General features: G+C 35.9%; 2 protein-coding genes across 4 annotated transcripts; one reads left to right on the forward strand and one right to left on the reverse strand.

Annotated features, from left to right (window-relative positions):
* Window positions 1-265: 265 nt before the first annotated feature.
* On the forward strand, window positions 266-6,046 carry LOC114403559 (ATPase ARSA1-like). The gene is made up of 12 exons (XM_028366579.1): window positions 266-522; window positions 1,217-1,428; window positions 1,519-1,581; window positions 1,735-1,845; window positions 2,473-2,547; window positions 2,645-2,713; window positions 2,798-2,863; window positions 3,838-3,912; window positions 3,992-4,090; window positions 4,952-5,086; window positions 5,290-5,457; window positions 5,661-6,046. The coding sequence occupies exons 1-11, from the start codon at window positions 354-356 to the stop codon at window positions 5,425-5,427; spliced, it is 1,212 nt and encodes a 403-aa protein (XP_028222380.1). The 5' UTR covers window positions 266-353; the 3' UTR covers window positions 5,428-5,457; window positions 5,661-6,046.
* A 219-nt stretch (window positions 6,047-6,265) lies between these two features.
* On the reverse strand, window positions 6,266-18,004 carry LOC114403557 (ABC transporter G family member 28-like). Of its 3 annotated transcripts, XM_028366575.1 has the most exons (14): window positions 17,606-18,000; window positions 17,033-17,109; window positions 16,197-16,469; window positions 15,729-15,792; window positions 15,487-15,633; window positions 15,064-15,098; window positions 14,867-14,940; window positions 13,690-14,618; window positions 13,228-13,524; window positions 12,364-12,855; window positions 11,758-11,906; window positions 11,371-11,660; window positions 11,139-11,272; window positions 6,266-6,825 (listed from the first exon to the last, which is right to left on the reverse strand). In XM_028366575.1, exons 1-14 carry the CDS (start codon window positions 17,833-17,835, stop codon window positions 6,669-6,671), a joined length of 3,348 nt encoding a protein of 1,115 aa, XP_028222376.1. In that variant the 5' UTR covers window positions 17,836-18,000; the 3' UTR covers window positions 6,266-6,668. The 3 variants fall into 3 exon arrangements, with proteins under 3 accessions (XP_028222376.1, XP_028222378.1, XP_028222377.1); XM_028366576.1 differs by lacking the exons at window positions 6,266-6,825; window positions 11,139-11,272 and having other exon boundaries at window positions 11,536-11,660; window positions 11,762-11,906; window positions 17,606-18,004; XM_028366577.1 differs by lacking the exons at window positions 15,729-15,792; window positions 17,033-17,109; window positions 17,606-18,000 and having other exon boundaries at window positions 16,197-16,305.
* Window positions 18,005-18,680: the final 676 nt, after the last annotated feature.

The raw sequence follows: 18,680 nt of genomic DNA on the forward strand, positions 1-18,680 counted from the left end.
TTTTGTCAAAAAAATAAAAAATGTATGCTTATACTTTTTTTTATTGGCTTAAATAAATAACATTCCGATTCTTGTTGTCAATGAACTGTGATCGTTATTATGTAATCTTTTTAAGACAATTATTATTTGATAGTAGCAAGGATTAAAATAAAAACATTTAAATAATTAAAATAAAAACAAAAAATTTAAACTACTAAATTTTTTTTAAAAAAAGATTTTTTAAACCTTGTTTATTTATTATGATTTATTGTTTATGGGGGAAAAGAAAAACCTTGCAGCGGTGAAGAGTGAAAGAGACAGAGATAGAGTAAACCAAAACGAAAGGCAAAGTGAGTAGCAGGAGGAGTACGGAAATGGCATGTGGCTCTGTTCTTTCATCTTTTCTTCACATAACGAACTCCATGGCCATCAAGGGTGTCCTCTCCTTCGCACCAAATCCTCCTCTGCTTCTTCGTCTCCCCAAAGCTGTCACCTTTCTTTCCTTTTCTGCTTCCACTAAATCCCCCACTAAGTCTTTTCAAGGTTTCAAACTTTTCTATTTTGTTTTGAGATTTTTTTTGTATTTTCTCTTTTGGGTTTTTGTAATTCCAGTTATCTGTTCTGTTTCATCTGTTCATATTGGTGGAATTGCCACTTGCTGTTGTTGTTGTGTTACATTGAATGAGCCTAACCCAGTAATGTTATTTTTTTTTTGTGTGTGTGTGCCATTTTCGTAAATTGATATTTTATCCCTTTTGTTGGTCTAGTTAATGAGTGTGGATATTGGTGTGTTTGAGTGAAGAAGAGAAGGTAACAAGTTAATGGAAATTGATGAAGAGATATATAATGGGAAAATAAATGTTTTAGTGATGTTTCTGATCATCTTTTTGTGCAGGATTCTCATTTCTCTTTATTTTTAATTAAATGGTTAAGTTCAGTATCATTTTACAATTACATGACTAGTTTATAGTCCACCATAAAAGGGGTCTAACTGTGTACTATTACAGTATGAATGATGATACTGTTTAGCTGTCCCATTGCTTCTTTGGAAATACAAATCATAGTTTTGTATTAAATTTGAGATTGCATGATGCTTAGTGCTAGGCTGCTAGCCTTAAAGTAAGATCCTCAAAAAGAGATGCTTTTCTTAGGCAATTTGTGCTTTTGACTTTTGAGACATCTATTGAGTATTTAATAACACATTTTTTTATGGTTATTGCCTTTTTTTAATTGTCAGTGAGATCAATTGCTGGTACTACAGAAGCTGCATCGGGGTTTGATGAGATGGTTTCTGGGACTAAGAGGAAGTATTACATGCTAGGTGGGAAAGGGGGAGTAGGGAAGACAAGCTGTGCTGCTTCACTTGCTGTTAAATTTGCCAATAATGGACACCCTACTCTCGTGGTTTCCACCGATCCAGCGCATTCTTTGAGTGATTCTTTTGCTCAGGTTAACTACATGTGTAGCCTTATAGTTCTGATGATGCTTGCATGTTGGATTATGCTCTGTGTAACACAAGCTTTGCAAATTGTACTATAGGATTTGACAGGGGGTGCATTGGTGCCAGTAGAAGGACCTGATTATCCTCTTTTTGCTCTTGAAGTAAGTTGGCATTTCTGTATAATAAATTGGCTGATATTTAGCATCCTGTTTACTTGATGACATGATTGGCATTTTTTGAGATTATGTGTGTACCATTTAATATAATACCTCTCTCCACTTATTTAAGTTTGTAGTTCCTTACTTCATTTACAGATAAACCCTGAGAAGTCTAGGGAAGAGTTTCGAAATGCCGCCCAGAAAAATGGTGGAACTGGAGTCAAAGACTTCATGGATGGCATGGGTCTTGGAATGATTGCAGACCAGGTAAAGATTTATTGAGATGTCATCAATCATCATCGTTTCTTGTTATGTATATCTTCCAAGAGGATATTTTATGCTGTGAATTTTGACAAGGTGATGAATTTCCTTTAAAGCAAGTTTTCTATCAGAACTACAATTCTATATGCTATCAACCTGCCATGATATTCGCACCAACACATCTTCTTTGATAGCCAGATTAACCTAGAAGAACTGATTAAGTTGGACTTTAAGCACTAAAGCATGAAAGGAAAAGAGAAAAAGTTTGTTACACACAGAGGGTTAGGATCTGATAGCATTGTAAATCAAAATCAATCTGAATATCATTGATAACTTTTGTTAGATTGATTATGTAACAAACTCCGCTGCTGGATTGAAAGAATGCATCATGCTCATGAAGTTTCACGTCAACCAAGTTTTTTTCTACTCCACAAATTCATGTTGAAACTAATATATAATATTCTGTTCAAATAAATTAAATTTTTTACCACTCAATTGCATGCTTTTAGGCTTTTAGCTGTTTAAACTTTATGAAATTTTGTTATGTAAGATTTAGGGTTTAGTGTAATTAGTTCTGCTTTGTTGTAAGCTTGCTTCTCTAAGATGAGTTGTTACATGTTTTGGTTGCAATAGTTGGGAGAACTAAAACTGGGAGAATTACTGGATTCTCCTCCTCCTGGACTGGATGAAGCTATTGCGATCTCCAAGGCAGGCATTTTATGTACTGTGATTAATTATTTCATTGCTAATTATTCATGTAATAATCCATTTTTTGCTTTCCTAACAATTAAAAGCCTCTTGTCAGGTTATGCAATTTCTTGAATCACAGGAATATAGCATGTTTACTCGAATAGTATTTGATACAGCACCTACGGTGAGCAAAAAGCTGATAGTTATATATTTCACATCACCTTTGTTTTATAACATTATCATAGGATTTACACATGTTCCCAAACAGGGTCACACATTACGATTATTGTCCTTACCCGATTTCTTGGATGCATCCATTGGAAAGATACTGAAGGTAAGACTTCTAATTTTAATAGTAAGATCCCCCCACCCACACACACAAAAAAAATTCTTGAAACCCTAGTGTAATATAGCAGAGTAATGGAGCAGATAGGTCCTGGACTGCTATGGGATTCAAATAGCAGAGTGGTTTTGAAGAGTAGCCATTGCAGCCACAATAGTGGCTTTTCGAGCACTATAGCCTTCTAAAACCCATTTTTTACCCGTGAAATATTGTTTTTTGGATTTTTTGTGGGGTAAAATATTCCATGAAAAAGTCACCTCTGTTTTGACCTTTGTTCCTTCACACTTCATAGGACAATTTTGTTTCCTGGGATCCATTCTTTCTTCTTCCTATAGACTTTCCAATTCACTTTCTGCTAACTCTTATCTAATTTGTTTTTTTTTTCCTATAAAATTTCACCATCATCTTTCATTTTTGGACTTCATTACATTGTTCTTATTGTTCCTAGATTGGTGGTTATTGCATGTAAACTGTGACTTACTAATTATAATGAATTTCTTTTACTGTGGGTATTTTGTTGAGTATTTTAGTATAAACTATTTATTTTGTGTTGTAACACTTAAAATAGTGATGATCCCACTTCCTGCTATCTCGCTATAGCGATTTCAGAGTTGGCTGCTATCTGAGATTGATAACTAGTGATGAAACTTGTCTATTGAGTATTGGCAATTCTATCTTCCCTCTGCCAATGCCATATGCAAACATTATGTAAAAATGCCTGATTCATGGTGAGATTTTATTAAAAGTTCAGTGACAGTTTACCAAAGTGCTTATTCATACAGTGTCTCACATGTACTTAATCATATTTAATCTTCCTTCCGCTAGTGAACAGTCAGGAAAGCATAAGAGCACTTCCAGACTATCTCTTCCCCCCATTCCCCACTCCCAAATACTTTTTTTCCAAGTTCCAAGCTCGGAATGATCCTTATAAGTTATAGTCACTGATACCAATTATTCTGCTGCAGCTAAGACAAAAAATAGCTTCTGCTACATCAGCAATTAAATCCGTGTTTGGGCAAGAAGAAACCCGACAGAATGCTGTAAGATTTATGCCTGGAGTTAGTATTGCGTTTAGTTTCATCTTAATTGTTCACCATTTATTATATCTTTATTGTGTAGGCTGACAAATTGGAGAAACTCAGAGAGAGGATGATAAAAGTGCGCGAACTCTTTCGTGATACTGATTCGACCGAATTTGTCATTGTTACAATCCCCACGGTATGACTTATAACTGGTGCATATAATGATATAATGGTGAATTGACTTATAATTTAGTATCACCAACCCTACCGAGAAGAATTGAAGGATTTTGGCTTTAAGGTTTAAAAGCAATCAAGTATGGTGGAGGACTTGGAATGAGCTAAAATTGTTTGGTAGCTACTAGCTAGTAAGAAAAGGGAATGGTCATTTCATAGGGAATGCCATTTCCCTCCAATTTGAGGGAACTATCCTTCTATTCCATGAATGGTTTATTTAATTCCCATCAACATGTCTTTCGATGAAATTGTGTCCCACCCAGATTGTTCATTGCCTTTGCCTCCCACCATGTGTGATGTCCACTGACACTGCAGGGGGGTGGGGTTAAGTTATTTAAAGAATTGAAATTCTGAAGTGGAAGATTTGTATGCTGGAGAAAAGCTCCGGAGTTTGAAGTACAAAAAGAATAAGACTTTGAGGGGAATCAAAATTTTATAAATAACAAAGGTGATAAAGGAAATCATGCTAAATTATAGGGGGTTGGTCTTTTCCTTTTGACAAGTAAAGAAGCAAGAAGAGTGAAAAAAAGAAAGAAAGAAGTGTACTGAGCTGGGCATCTATAGCTACTCTTTTGCTCAGTGATTTCCTGTGTTAATGGAAGTGAAGCTAATCTTATTGCCTGATCTACTTTTGCTTTAAGAATCAACTACCACTTTTAATTAAAAAAGAAAAGAATACACTAAATCAGTTTGACTTTTGACAACAAAATATCATCATTTGATTAATGTAGCTAACCTCATCTAATGGGAAAAGGCTTTTGTTGTTGATGTAGTTTAAATACGTATTTGTTAATCATTTATATTTGTGTCTTTACTCCCTCAGGTGATGGCAATTAGTGAGTCATCTAGATTGAGTGCTTCCCTGAAGAAGGAAAATGTTCCTGTGAAGAGACTTATTGTCAACCAGATCCTTCCACCATCTACATCTGATTGCAAGTTTTGTGCTATGAAAAGAAAGGTACTTTAATTGGTTTCTCTTTTATTTTTGCATGGATTGTATCTGAGTGGTTAACTATAATGTAATTCATTTTGAACTGATAGCTGAGCATACCAAACAAGAACTTGAAGGACAAGGGGGAGAAAAACTCATGTCTTGCATGTGCTGTTCATTTTTATTTAAAGAGCTAAAACTTACAACAATACTATGAACAAACTTTTCAGGATCAAATGCGTGCTCTTGATATAGTTCAGAACGATCCAGAACTCTCCAGCTTATTGATGATCCAGGCACCACTCATAGATGTTGAGATAAGAGGTGTTCCAGCTCTCAAATTTCTGGGTGACATTATTTGGAAATGATTTACACACAGTTACTCAAGCAATGATTAGGTAATATGTTCTTTTAAGTGTATCATTGACAGTGCAAATTTAAGTATGATTGCTCTTTTAAACTTTACTATATTACTGTTTTTAAGTTTTTAAGTCTTTGGATGGTAAGTTAAAATTATAGTCATAGTATTTTTAGAGTCCGATCATATATGTTTTATAGTTATGCTGAAATTAGAATTTCTTCTTTTCTTTAATATTGTTAGGTTAAATTTAGTAATTTGCTGAAGTTGGTAGTTGAAACCATAGACACATGGCATGACATCAAGGCTCATCAGATTTTATATGATGAATTTGTGGAGCACTTGAGATGTTCAGATTCCGGTACTGACAGTTCTTAAAGAGATACTGGCTTCCAATATTCACACGCTAGAGTTTCAAAACACCAGACAACTTTTTTGATTTTTCACATTATAAATATTGTTATTGTAAATTTATTTCTCCAGTACTTGTATCTGACTATTTTTTTAGTTCTAATCCCCTTATTTTGACCTTTTTTGTTGAGGGCTATAATGGTCTTTATGTTTTGAAGTGTTGACTGAGATATTGTCGATGCACACATGAAACATACAAGAAAAGTTACATTTCAAATGTTGATTATCAATTTATCATCAACAAATATATTTGAGTAGAAGTCGAGTTTGAATGATCTAAATAACTCAATATTGAGGAGAAACGTTCGGAAGACCAAAACAATAACGCTGAAGAACTAATAAAAGGCACGTAAGCTAATTGTGACCAAAATCAGATAATATAAAAGGATACGAATGGCTCAAACGCCATCCAAACCTAATAAAAGGCGCGTAAGCTATATTAATATTAATCAGCAAAAAAAAAAAACTATATTTAAATATTAAAATAATACAATCATTCCGATGTCTCATGCTGCAGTACTTTTAGACTTCTTTCTTGGTTCTACACTTCTACTCGTCAACTAAGTACTAAAATTAATAGCAATGAAAATTAAACTTACTAGAGTTAAAAAAAAAAAAAAAAACACAACCACTAAATATGGCCATGCAACAATGACATGACTAATTGATCACATGCATAAAAGCCAATAACCAATATCAGCCCCAAAAAAAATTATCAGACATTTATCAAATCATGAGAATCCTAATGTAATTTCTATTCAGTTTTGGTCATGCTGGCCTCTCCAATTTGTACAACTCAGATTTGTTAGACGTAAAATTTGGTAGCCTGAAGTTTGGCCTTTACTTCTTTCGGAAGGTGACCATACAGAAAAATGCTATAGCCCGGGCAATTACACCCATAAGAATGAGTATGGATATGCACAAACTCCAATCATGAAGATTGTAGCCACTTTTCAAAAGTGAACCACAACGAGTTATGAGCCACACTCCCTGATACCTGCAGTATAAAAGAAATGAACAGCATGTTCAATATCCATGTCCAAATGCATAACAATTAACCAATACCTATCTATCATTATTTTCTTCTTGTTTTTCTTTTATATTTTGTATGCTTTACATAAATGTTGATCATTTTGTACAGATGTATGAATACTTCATAACCTTATTTGATGCAAACCGTAGTCCGTGCTGGTCAACAATTATTTATTTGCTGAAATTAGGGCCATAAAACTACACCTGCCTAGTACCCTTCTACTGGAAATTCGGAAGGAGTGCTATACTAAAATTAGTGAATAGGAATTGTGCATTTACGTTATATTTTCTAATCAGTAAAATTCATCCCACAATAAATCAAGTTTATATCAAGGTATGATGGTTCAAAATTTTCAGAGAATTTGCCATTTGCAAGTGAAATGAGTCCTTTCATAACTCTAATATCAACCTTCTGCGACATGACATATATAATGAAGTCCACTACCACTAGTTACTACTCTGCTGAAATTTCTAGAGGGAATTGTTAAGGATTGAACTCTTGACAAAATACCCCATCAAATGGCTACTTAAGCCGAAAGCTACAGCCGTAAGGGAAAATGGTAAGATGCGATCTGAATAGCCAAATTATCAACACTCCAAAAGAGGGAGTGAAAACCTTGTATCATAGCCAAACCCTTGATTAGCATCACCTGGATTGGAAGAAGTTGCGATATGTGATGGAGTTTTAAACTTGTAGGATTAGGAAACTCATAAAAGGTAGCTTAATTCTAATCAAGACCAATTCTGATCTCAAGTAAAACAAAACTAAAAGCCAGATCCATAACAACAACAACAACAACAACAACAACGCCTTATCCCACTAGGTGGGGTCGGCTACATGGATCAACTTCTGCCATAATGTTCTATCAAGTATCATACTTCTATCCAAACCATTAATTTCGAGATCCTTTTTTATAACCTCTCTTATAGTCTTTTTGGGTCTTCCTCTGCCTCGAATTGTTTGTCTTCTCTCCATCTGGTCTACTCTCCTCACTACAGAGTCTGCCGGTCTTCTCTCTACATGCCCAAACCACCTAAGTCTATTTTCCATCATCTTCTCTACAATAGGCGCTACTCCCACCCTCTCTCTAATAGCTTCGTTTCTAATTTTATCCTGTCGAGTCTTACCACACATCCACCGCAACATCCTCATCTCCGCTACACCTACTTTATTCTCATGTTGGCTCTTGACCGCCCAACATTCTGTTCCGTACAAAATCGCCGGTCTTACCGCAGTCCGATAAAACTTTCCCTTTAGCTTGATCGGTACCTTTGCATCACATAACACCCCCGATGCTTTTCTCCATTTCATCCATCCTGCTTGAATGCGATGATTCACATCCCCTTCAATTTCCCCATCATCCTGTATTACAGACCCAAGATATTTAAACCGTGTGACTTGAGGGATAATATGGTCTCCTATTTTCACCTCTGAGTTAGAAACCCTCCTTCTTTTGTTGAACTTACATTCCATATACTCCGATTTGCTTCTGCTTAGGCGAAAGCCATGTGTTTCTAGAGCTCGTCTCCAAGTTTCCAACCTCTCATTCAACTCCTCCCTCGACTTTCCAAGGAGGACTATGTCATCTGCAAAAAGCATGCATCTCGGCGCTATCTCTTGGATTTGTTCCGTGAGGACATCCAGAATTAAGGTAAAAAGGTAGGGGCTAAGGGTTGACCCTTGATGTAAACCAATTGTGATGGGAAAATCGTCTGACTCTCCACCCTGTGTCCTAACACTAGTCGATACCCTATCATACATATCTTGGATAGCTCGAATATATGCAACCCTAACCCCTTTCTTCTCTAGAGCTTTCCACAAAATCTCTCTAGGCACTCTATCATACGCTTTCTCCAAGTCAATAAAAATCAAGTGCAAGTCTTGTTGGGCCATGCGATATTGCTCCATCACCCGCCGTAATAAATAAATCGCTTCCATGGTCGACCTTCCCGGCATGAAACCAAATTGATTCTCAGTAACTTGAGTCTCCTTTCTTAATCTCCGTTCGATCACTCTTTCCCATAATTTCATGGTATGACTCATGAGCTTGATTCCCCTATAATTTGCACAATTTTGTATATCCCCCTTGTTCTTATAGATTGGCACTAACGTGCTTCTCCTCCATTCCTCCGGCATGCGTTTTGACCTCATAATTTCGTTAAAGAGTTCGGTGAGCCACTCAAGACCTCTATCTCCAAGAGTTTTCCACACTTCAATAGGTATGTTGTCTGGCCCCACCGCCTTACCATTACTCATTCTTTTCAACGCTTCCTTTACTTCCTGTTTCTGAATCCGACGATAGTACTTATAGTTCCGGTCCTCTTCTCTTGTGTCTAGACTGCTAGAGTCATATCCATATCCATCATTAAATAAGTTGTGGAAATACGCCTTCCACCTTTCCTTGATATCTTTTTCATGCACTAAGACTTTGCCTTCTTCATCTTTAACACACTTTACTTGATCCAAATCTCTAGTCTTCCTCTCTCTACCCTTAGCAAGCCTATATATAGATCTTTCTCCGTCCCTGGTTCCTAGAGCTTGGTATAGTCCGTCAAAAGCTTGGGCTCTTGCCTCACTCACCGCCTTTTTGGTTTCATTTCTAGCTATCTTATACTTATCCCAAGTTTCAGAATTTCTACACCTAGACCACTCCTTGAAACACTCCTTTTTTACTCTAACTTTGCTCTGAACATTTTCATTCCACCACCACGATTCTTTACCCCTAGGTCCAAAACCTCTAGATTCACCCAACGTCTCTTTAGCCACTTTAATAATCTCTTGGGACATCTTGTTCAACATATCATTTGCACTTCCTTGTGATTGTCCACACCAACCCTCCCATATCTTTTGTTGAAAGATTCCTTGTTTCTCACCCTTCAAGTGCCACCATTTGATCCTTGGTGCTACCAGAGGACTTCTTCTTTTTGCCCTATCTCTAATTCTTACATCCATAACCAAAACTCTATGTTGGGTAGTCAAGCTCTCTCCCGGGATAACTTTACAGTTCAAGCAATACTTCCTATCAGACTTCCTGATAAGGAAGAAATCTATCTGAGAACATGTCCCTCCACTTTTGTAAGTGATAAGATGTTCCTCTCTTTTCTTAAACCATGTATTGGCTATAGAAAGATCCAAAGCCTCCGAAAACTCCAAGATGGATTTACCCTCCCCATTCATCTCCCCTAGGCCAAAACCCCCATGCACCCCCTCAAAACCTCTAGCCACGCTACCTACATGTCCATTGAGATCCCCTCCTAGGAAAACTTTCTCTCCTTGGGGTATATCCTGAAGTACCCCTTCTAGATCCTCCCAAAATTTTACCTTAAAGTGTTCTGCTAACCCAACCTGAGGTGCGTACCCACTAATAACATTAAAGGTGTCCTGTCCCACTACCAATTTTAAGACTATGATACGATCTCCTACTCTTCTTACATCCACGACATCCTTCTTCCACTCCTTGTCCACAATAATCCCTACCCCATTTCTTGATCTGATTTTTCCCGTATACCACAGCTTAAATCCCGAGTTGTCTAATTCTTTCGCTTTTTCACCTGTCCACTTAGTTTCTTGTAGGCACATAAAATTGATCTTCCTCCTCACCATAACATCCACTATTTCCATAGATTTTCCAGTAAGTGTGCCTATATTCCATGTACCAAAGCGAATCCTCCTGTCATGAACTAGCTTCTTTACCCACACCCGTTCACGAAAATGTGGGAACCCTTGCTTACTTTTCACTACATCCGGGCGGCGATGCAGTGACCCTTGCTCTTTTGACACTGTACTCGAGCCATACAGCGCGTTGCTTCCGGGCAACGACCTAACATTCACATTATTACGTAATTGATCCATGTCATAGAGATTCGACAAAGTTTAACGTTGGCTGTCGAAAGCCTAACACAACCCTCTCCTTTTATCCGGGCTTGGGACCGGCTAAGAATAGCAAAGCTACCCTAGGCAGGATTCAGATCCATAACAACAAAAGGACCATAAATAAATTGTCTGATAAGTAGTGATTAAAGGTTGGGTACACTTAGGATTCTAAATGCTTAGTTCCACTTTGAAGACTGACATGAGCTATAGGGAAAGGAGTAATTTATCTAGCGCTAATACCTCTTGCAAACACAACCCAAAATAAAAAGCAAAAACCTTTTTCTTGCTATATGCAATTATGCATTAATAACAGCATCAAATTCCAATACAACCAAACATATCAAAGTAGTTTTTTCTTCAAGCTATTTAGTAATTTAATATATCAATCATCCCAAACAGTTTACCTTTCAGCATTTGCAACAACTAATGCTTGTAAAGCCCACTTAGAGTAGCATAAATTAGCTATATTCTTCAACACTTTACTATCTTTTGGTTGTGTTGCAATGAGAGTCAAAACAACTGGCAGAAGTACTGACCACTACAAAAAAACAAAATAGAGGAGAAATATAAACCCAATGATGAGTAAATTTGAATTGTGGGTTGGTAAAAGTTTTATCGTCAGCTTCTTATACTAACCAGCTGGGCTGCGCCAGGTTCAAAAAATATGGACAATGCATAGGCTATGCCAGTGACACAGTATACAAGACAAAGCAGCACAACATAATTATCTGCAAAAGTTGATATCGGATTGGTGAAGAAATAGAACATAGAAAGATACACCACAGGCTTGATCAGTGTATTGAAAAGATCAATTGTGTCTTTGGAGAGGAAATAAGCCAAGCTGCTCATGCCAGAATCACTCTCCCTCCAGTAGTGTAATTTATCCAGAGAAAATGATCTCAAGGCCGCTATTTTGCACAGAAGAGCTGAAATTAACAATAATAGATAAGAATAAAGCATTGCTCACATGAATGCTAGGTAGTAGATACGTTGTTTAATGATATTTATATTTATATGACTTACATACAGCAATCACCGTATAGGTGTACCCAGCTGCACCAAATGTTTGGTCACCTGATTTGGTAAGTGATCCTAAGCAGGCTCCAGCAAGTAACAAAATAAGATAATCAATGGCTTGGATCCTAGCTTCTCGTAGTCGCTGCTTCCCAACCCTGGAATAACATTATCATGGAGTAGGTACAACAACTAACAAAAGAAAATGCAGACGACAGATTGAACAGACATGTGCTTTATTAAAGTTTGTAAGCTACTCTTTCTCCTATAAAAAATCACAGCACTAAATGGAGCATGAGAAGAGAAAAAATGATGACATTTTAGCAAATATTCTGTAGCACAATTAGCAGGGGTAAGTTCCACTTTGGTGAAGCAACAAGTGTAAGGGAATTGACAATCATATGATCAGGCAAAAAGGTTTTATTTGTATTTTTGCTTCTTCATATTTCCCTTATAACACATGGAACCTTGGACTATGGTTAAGTCATTAAAGAAATGTAATTATTGAATCTCCAGCATTAACAAAATCCAGTTTGTGTCATGCTTTCAAAACAGTGAGAACATAAACATGCAATGAGGAAAAATGAGACTTCCAAAGGTCATTAGATGGTTTACCGTATAAGAAAGTACTTATATTGCTTGAAAACACCAGGAGTTTTCCGGTTAGATAAATCCTTGGATTTAAAAAAATTGAGTCTTATCTTCTCCCTCTTCAGTTCCACATTGTTTCTCATATCTTGCCATAATTCTCCGGCAAAGGTTTTACCGACATGACCAGATCCATTGGGATCTATTTCATTAGCTGAATTTACACTCTGGGACATATCAAATTGAACTGCATTCTGCCTCATATCAAGAGGAATTGGATATCCATTATGAAGCATCCATCTAACTGGCAGCTCTTTATAACTGAGTCCTGAGCTTCCACCAGGTGTTGTTATGCCCTCCAAAATGTCAATGAAGTAATCAGGAGGATTAATCCGCTCCGGAATATTGATCCCCAGACCTGAAAAGTATTCTTCAACTTTCTTGGCAGATCCATGATAGACAGTAAGACCACCTTTTCCCAGAAGTATCAGGTCATCAAACATCTTGAACAAAGCATAGCTGAAGCAGAAAGTTACAATCATTAATAAATCAAAGGAAAACTAATTTTACTGTTAAAAAATCCCAATTAAAAGTGTTATAATTCAAGTTATGATTACAAATCTGTCTATATCTAAAGAAAAAAATGTATATAGGAGATTGGAATATAAAACATCCAAGTTCTGATAGAGGTAGCCATATAATACGTAAATCAGTATCCAGTACGGGTACAATATGGATACATCAATTTTGAAGTATTTGTGCATTAAAGCCCATGAAACATATTATGAACAAAATAAAATTCTAGTACAGTAAATGGTGGCTGGAAAGAAAAAACAAAGACCAATGAGGCAAGCAATATTCCAATGATGCAGACATGGGATTAAAGTTTACCTGGGTTGGTGAACCACCATGCAAATGTTCACTCCCTCAAGAGCTTCGCGTCTTAGTGCTCTTAGAAGGAGCTGAGATGATGCACTGTCCAAGCCAGATGTGGGTTCATCCAAGATCAAGAGCGAAGGTTCCATAACCATTTCCAATCCAACATTTACACGCTTCCTTTGGCCTCCAGAGATCCCTCTTTTTTCCACAGTTCCAACCAAGGCATTGCGCACAGATTGAAGCCCCAAGAATTCTATAACTCTTTCAACAACCAGAACTTTTTCTGGTTTTGACAAGTCAGCAGATAGCCTTTGACAAAAGTTCATTTGAATTAGCACATACAAACACACAAAAACTGTCATAAACAATATCTTATGTACAAGTATTAGAAGACAACCAAGGTTAATAAGACAAAATAAAACTGATAATATTTTAGAATATATTGCAATTAAAATGTCCAACAATTTGATATACCTGCACTGTGCACTGAACCAGAGATTCTCTTCCACTGTTAGGTTTCCATGAACTACATCATCTTGTGGCACAAAGCCAGTAATTTTCTTAAAGGAGTGGATTGATTCATTCCTTCCATTTATAAAAATTGAACCAGTGACTGAGCATCCCAATGCCTTTCCGGCTAGAGCTGAAAGAAATGTTGTCTTGCCAGCCCCTGATGGACCCATGACAGCAGTGATGCGGCCAGGTTTAATTTTCCCAGTAACATATCTCAATATGTGTTTGTTTTGAGCTTTCAATGTAAGAGTCAGATCCTTGAAAGAAATCTCCATTAAAGGCCTTTTCCTTTTTTCAGTGTTTGTAGCCATTTTAATTACCCCCGAGAAGGTAAGCTTCTTGTTTTCTTGTTGCTCAGCCTTCTCTTTTTCAAGTTGAGAATATGCATACTTAAAAATTTGGCTATGAGTATGTGGTTGTTTTCCCTTTGGCGCATTTGCTCTAACACCTGTATCTCTGGTTTCTATTTCTGTATGAAGGTGGTCATTAATATCTGGATCATTTTCAATTTCATGTATTATCTGCATAAGACCATTAGGTTCTTTTCCCTTTTCCTTTGGCGCCAGAGATGAACTTGCAACCATGCTTGAAGTTGTAGGTCCTGAATGTGACAACAATTCAATATCTGCTTCAGAAGTTGCTTGATTCAAAATTTTAACTTTTTCCAGATTTGCCACATCCTTCTTGAAGGTGCGTGATAGCTGAGCTTGCAGCCCCATTGCACCCTTCTTAGTGGCATCTTTTGCAAATTGCCATCTTTGGCGTGCATTTGCAGTCTTCCTTGCACTTCTAGCTGCTGCTTCTCTAGATTTGGCCACTCTTCTTTCCCTAGTAGTTAGAACTTGGTCAGAACAATTGTAAATAATGAGTAGCAAAGTACTCAAAGCAGCCTGCATAAGCAGTTAAAGAGTGTTAACTTCTACCAACATGGTATCTGTGTGTGTGAAAATATGTCAATTATGTTTCTCTATGTGACATGGTACAAAGAATTGACCATGATTCATAAACAGACGCTGATATTAATACCCAAAATAACTGATAAATTCCCATAACAATGAAATTCCAATCAGTGCAACTATATCCCATTGTTTCAATTCCATGCCCTAACAAACATTCAGGTTCAGAAATAACCACTCACAATGAGCATAATTCCATATGCATGCATATTTTGGGTTGCTGTGTTTGAATTACATGAACTCAACTTGAAGCATCCTACAAGATAATCAGTAAATGGTCATTTGTACTCTGCATATATACAGCCAGAAATTGATTAGTAAATATGAGACCTAAACAGAGATCTACTGCTGCATGAATTCACAATTCATGATATCTTACTTTTCTCAGATGTGGAGCCCATCCTGCAGTAATGCCTGAAATTTCAAGAGAAAATGTTAAGAAACTTCCTAATAATGAAACAATCTAACAAGTATACTAAGAAAGTAACTAAATTGATCATCTTTTGGCTGACTAGGTAAAAGTCTCACTGCAACTATGTAAGGCCATTTCCTCTAAAAGCTTTAAACTTCATATTACTTTCTGAATATTTTAAATCTTATTATTAATGCTCCTATTCAAATGAAGAAAGTATTGAATGCATTACATGTTGCCAAGACATAAAATACATCTATTTTTTTATTCAATACTTTGTTTATTAAGTATGAGGGGACTATTTTTAGGAGGATATAGCAAAACTCTTACTTCTAGGATCCAAATTTGGTAGTTTATAATGAGTAATCAAGTTTTGGAGCAAAATAATACCCACTACTGCAAGGAATTCTTTTTGTTGTTGTTGGGCAGTATGATCCAGCTGAGCAAAATATCTCACTACTGCTACTAACATCAGCCCAAACATTTGCTCCACCACAGGTATGGTTTGGCTGCATTGGAGGCAGCTGATAAAGATATCTACAGACATATATTTGTCCATTAATTTCATAACAGCATGCAGGCAACAACTCAAGGGAAAATTAACAAATCATTGGACCAGAATTAGAACTCACGGTTCACAAATGCCAGTTGTTTTATTCAGTGTAGCAAGAGGGCAATAAGAACCTAAAGGGCATGCTTCAAGAACAATATTTCAAATGCCCAAAAAAGACAGAATAGAAGCATCAGAGACAGTTATTAGAATACATGTAGGCAATCACTAGTGTTATTACAGTTGATGTTATTATGTTTCGCTAATATAGACTTTTTATCACAGAAACTGCACATGATACGCATACATAGTTGCAAACACTCACTCACCCACACACACACACTAGCACAAGATATACTTCCAGAGATATGAATTACACAAACAATTGTAAACCCTTGAATATCTATACAGAACTTCATTTACAATTAAAAAATATCAAACAACTTGAAGATACTTAAAAATTGAATAAAAATATATTATCCTATAGAAGCTATTTGCAGTAATCTGTAATGAAGAAAGAATTTTGAAGATTCCCATTCATTATACTTACGTATCATGCATGTAATCCCATGAGGACAAAAGAAGCCTTCACAACATGCTTGACAATTCGAAGTTCTTGCAGGTATCTCCTTTGAATTTTTAAGGTCAACCTTCTGGCTTGAGGGAACACTACAGGCCCATCCTGGCTCACAACCAGAGACCCATGACGTTAAATTGCAGTTCTTGTTAGGCTTTAAATAATTGGCACTTACAGATTTTCCCAACAAACTATTTAAGAAAAACCTCACTTCTGCTGCTGTACACAAACGTTTTGCAATATCTCCTGTTAAATCATCAGAATCCAAAGGATAAGAAGAGTTGTCTCATTAGACAAACAGATTTCCGGTATATAACAGAAATTCAAATGTAGCTGTTTCCCTCATCCATTCACCTTAGTTGTAGCAAGAAACACTTTTTTTCTTTTTTCCCTAGTCCTCGTTTTTATTTTTGAAATGAAAAATAGTGGTCTAAATAGGAGAATACAAACAAGCCACTAATATAAAAGATGGTGTGAAGAATAATGAAGGACCTTCTGTTAAATGTGAACAATATAGTTCCAGCATAAACATATTCATGAATTCAATGTTTGTCTTGTACTAACATCCCTACTCCAGTTCAAAATAAAGTGTACTATTTACCCCTTTCAAATTACATCCATTTTAGTTATAATGCATCCATAATTTTCATCCGCAAAGGCCAATTAGCATGTAGTATGTTTCAAAAATTTCTGTTTCCTTAGATCTATCAACATGCTCATTCAGATTTTCTAGCTAAATCATGAACGTGTGATGGGTTGGCTGCTCAGAAAATGAAAGAAGTGATAAAAAAAAGGGAGTATCTTCTTACCTCTAGTCTTCTTAATGCAAGACGCCAAGAAGCCCAAATCAGATGAAAAATTAAATGCTTGATTCCAATCAGCATCCCTGCAATTTGAATGTGAAATAAGTACTATCTTCCATTGATATCCATTATCACGAAATTCATCTCTCTCTATTCTTTTCCAACCCTCGTTATAAATAAAATTATAAATAAACATTAAACAGTTCAAGCAGAATAACTTCTATAATTCACTTCAACACCAACTGCATTTCTCACTAACAACATGTCCATCAACATCAAATATAAACTCGATGAAATGAGTTTTCAGTTTTGAGCTTTCCTCTAGTAAACCAATTTATATGCATACATTTAAAAACATTGATTCTAAACCAACATGACAATGGCCATCCTGCATCCAAATGCCAACAATCACTATAACTGAACTTATTGATCTACCTGTTCATCTTTAAATTAAACTGTCTAATGTCTATGCATTCCCACACCCCAGCTCAGAAGGTTACCAAAATGACCAAACTGATGCAAAAAAAAAAAAAAAAAAAGTATATAATAAAATAATAAATTGTTAAAAAAGAAACTCACGGATCTTTGATACAAAAAGTGGACTCTTTGCTTATTTCCTGACTGAGTATTGATGTCAAATTGGAGATTTGACTATAGACAAGCTGAGTAACGAGGGGAAGAACAGCAGGGCTATCGATTTGGTCATAGTCATTCACTTCTTGGCACGGCAACTGCATCATCCCAAGGAACAAGCTCAACACCACAATGGGCACCCTCAAATGCATTGACTTAATGCTCCACCTACACATGTTGTGATGTTTAAGTTGGAGTAACCACAAACGTTGAAAATGAATGCAACACAGGTTTTTGAGACTCTAAAACAAAAGGGTTTTGAGCTTCTGCTTCAGAGAATGGCATGATGGGAACATAGCACTAGAAAAGAGAAAAATGAGAAGTGAAGTAGAAGTGTGGGGCCCGCCAAAAGGGGCAGTCGTGACACCACGTTCGAACGAGTTACGTGTAAACTGTTGAGTGCATCGACAAGACAACTACTAGTACTATTTTGTTGTACAAAAATAGAAGGACATTCCGTTAATTTAGCCACAAGTCTTGGTTAACAAACATGTTAAAATTTCAAACTACAAAGGAATCTAGTATTACTTCTCATGACTCGTGATGATACATATTTAGACACGCGTTAACTTTTTTAATGCTTAAATAATTTTACTTTCAAGAAAAGGTAAATTAGTTAAACCTATTCATATGAATTTTCTCTTTTGAAGTGACTAATTTCACTCTCCTTGAATGTATCTTTTGTATCTTCTTATGTTTTTTATATCAACTAAATGATTTAATTAGTTGTAATAGAATATCAAAAATAATATATACATATATATATATATATATATATATTATTTTATTTTCAAAATTTAAATGTATTCTTATATATATTTGATATATGATCTTATGTTTTCGATATCAACTAATAATTTAAGTTAACTTCTTATCTGTTTTAAAATCTTTAATTCTAACTTCTAAGTTCCAACTCTGTCGAAAAAAAAATTATAAGTTCAAACTTTAATTTGATTTTAAAAAATTATCAATAATTAATAATTATAATATACCATAATATAAATTATTTATTATAAGTATA

Source organism: Glycine soja, chromosome 20 (assembly GCF_004193775.1).
Source record: "Glycine soja cultivar W05 chromosome 20, ASM419377v2, whole genome shotgun sequence".
Taxonomy (NCBI): Eukaryota; Viridiplantae; Streptophyta; class Magnoliopsida; order Fabales; family Fabaceae; genus Glycine; species Glycine soja.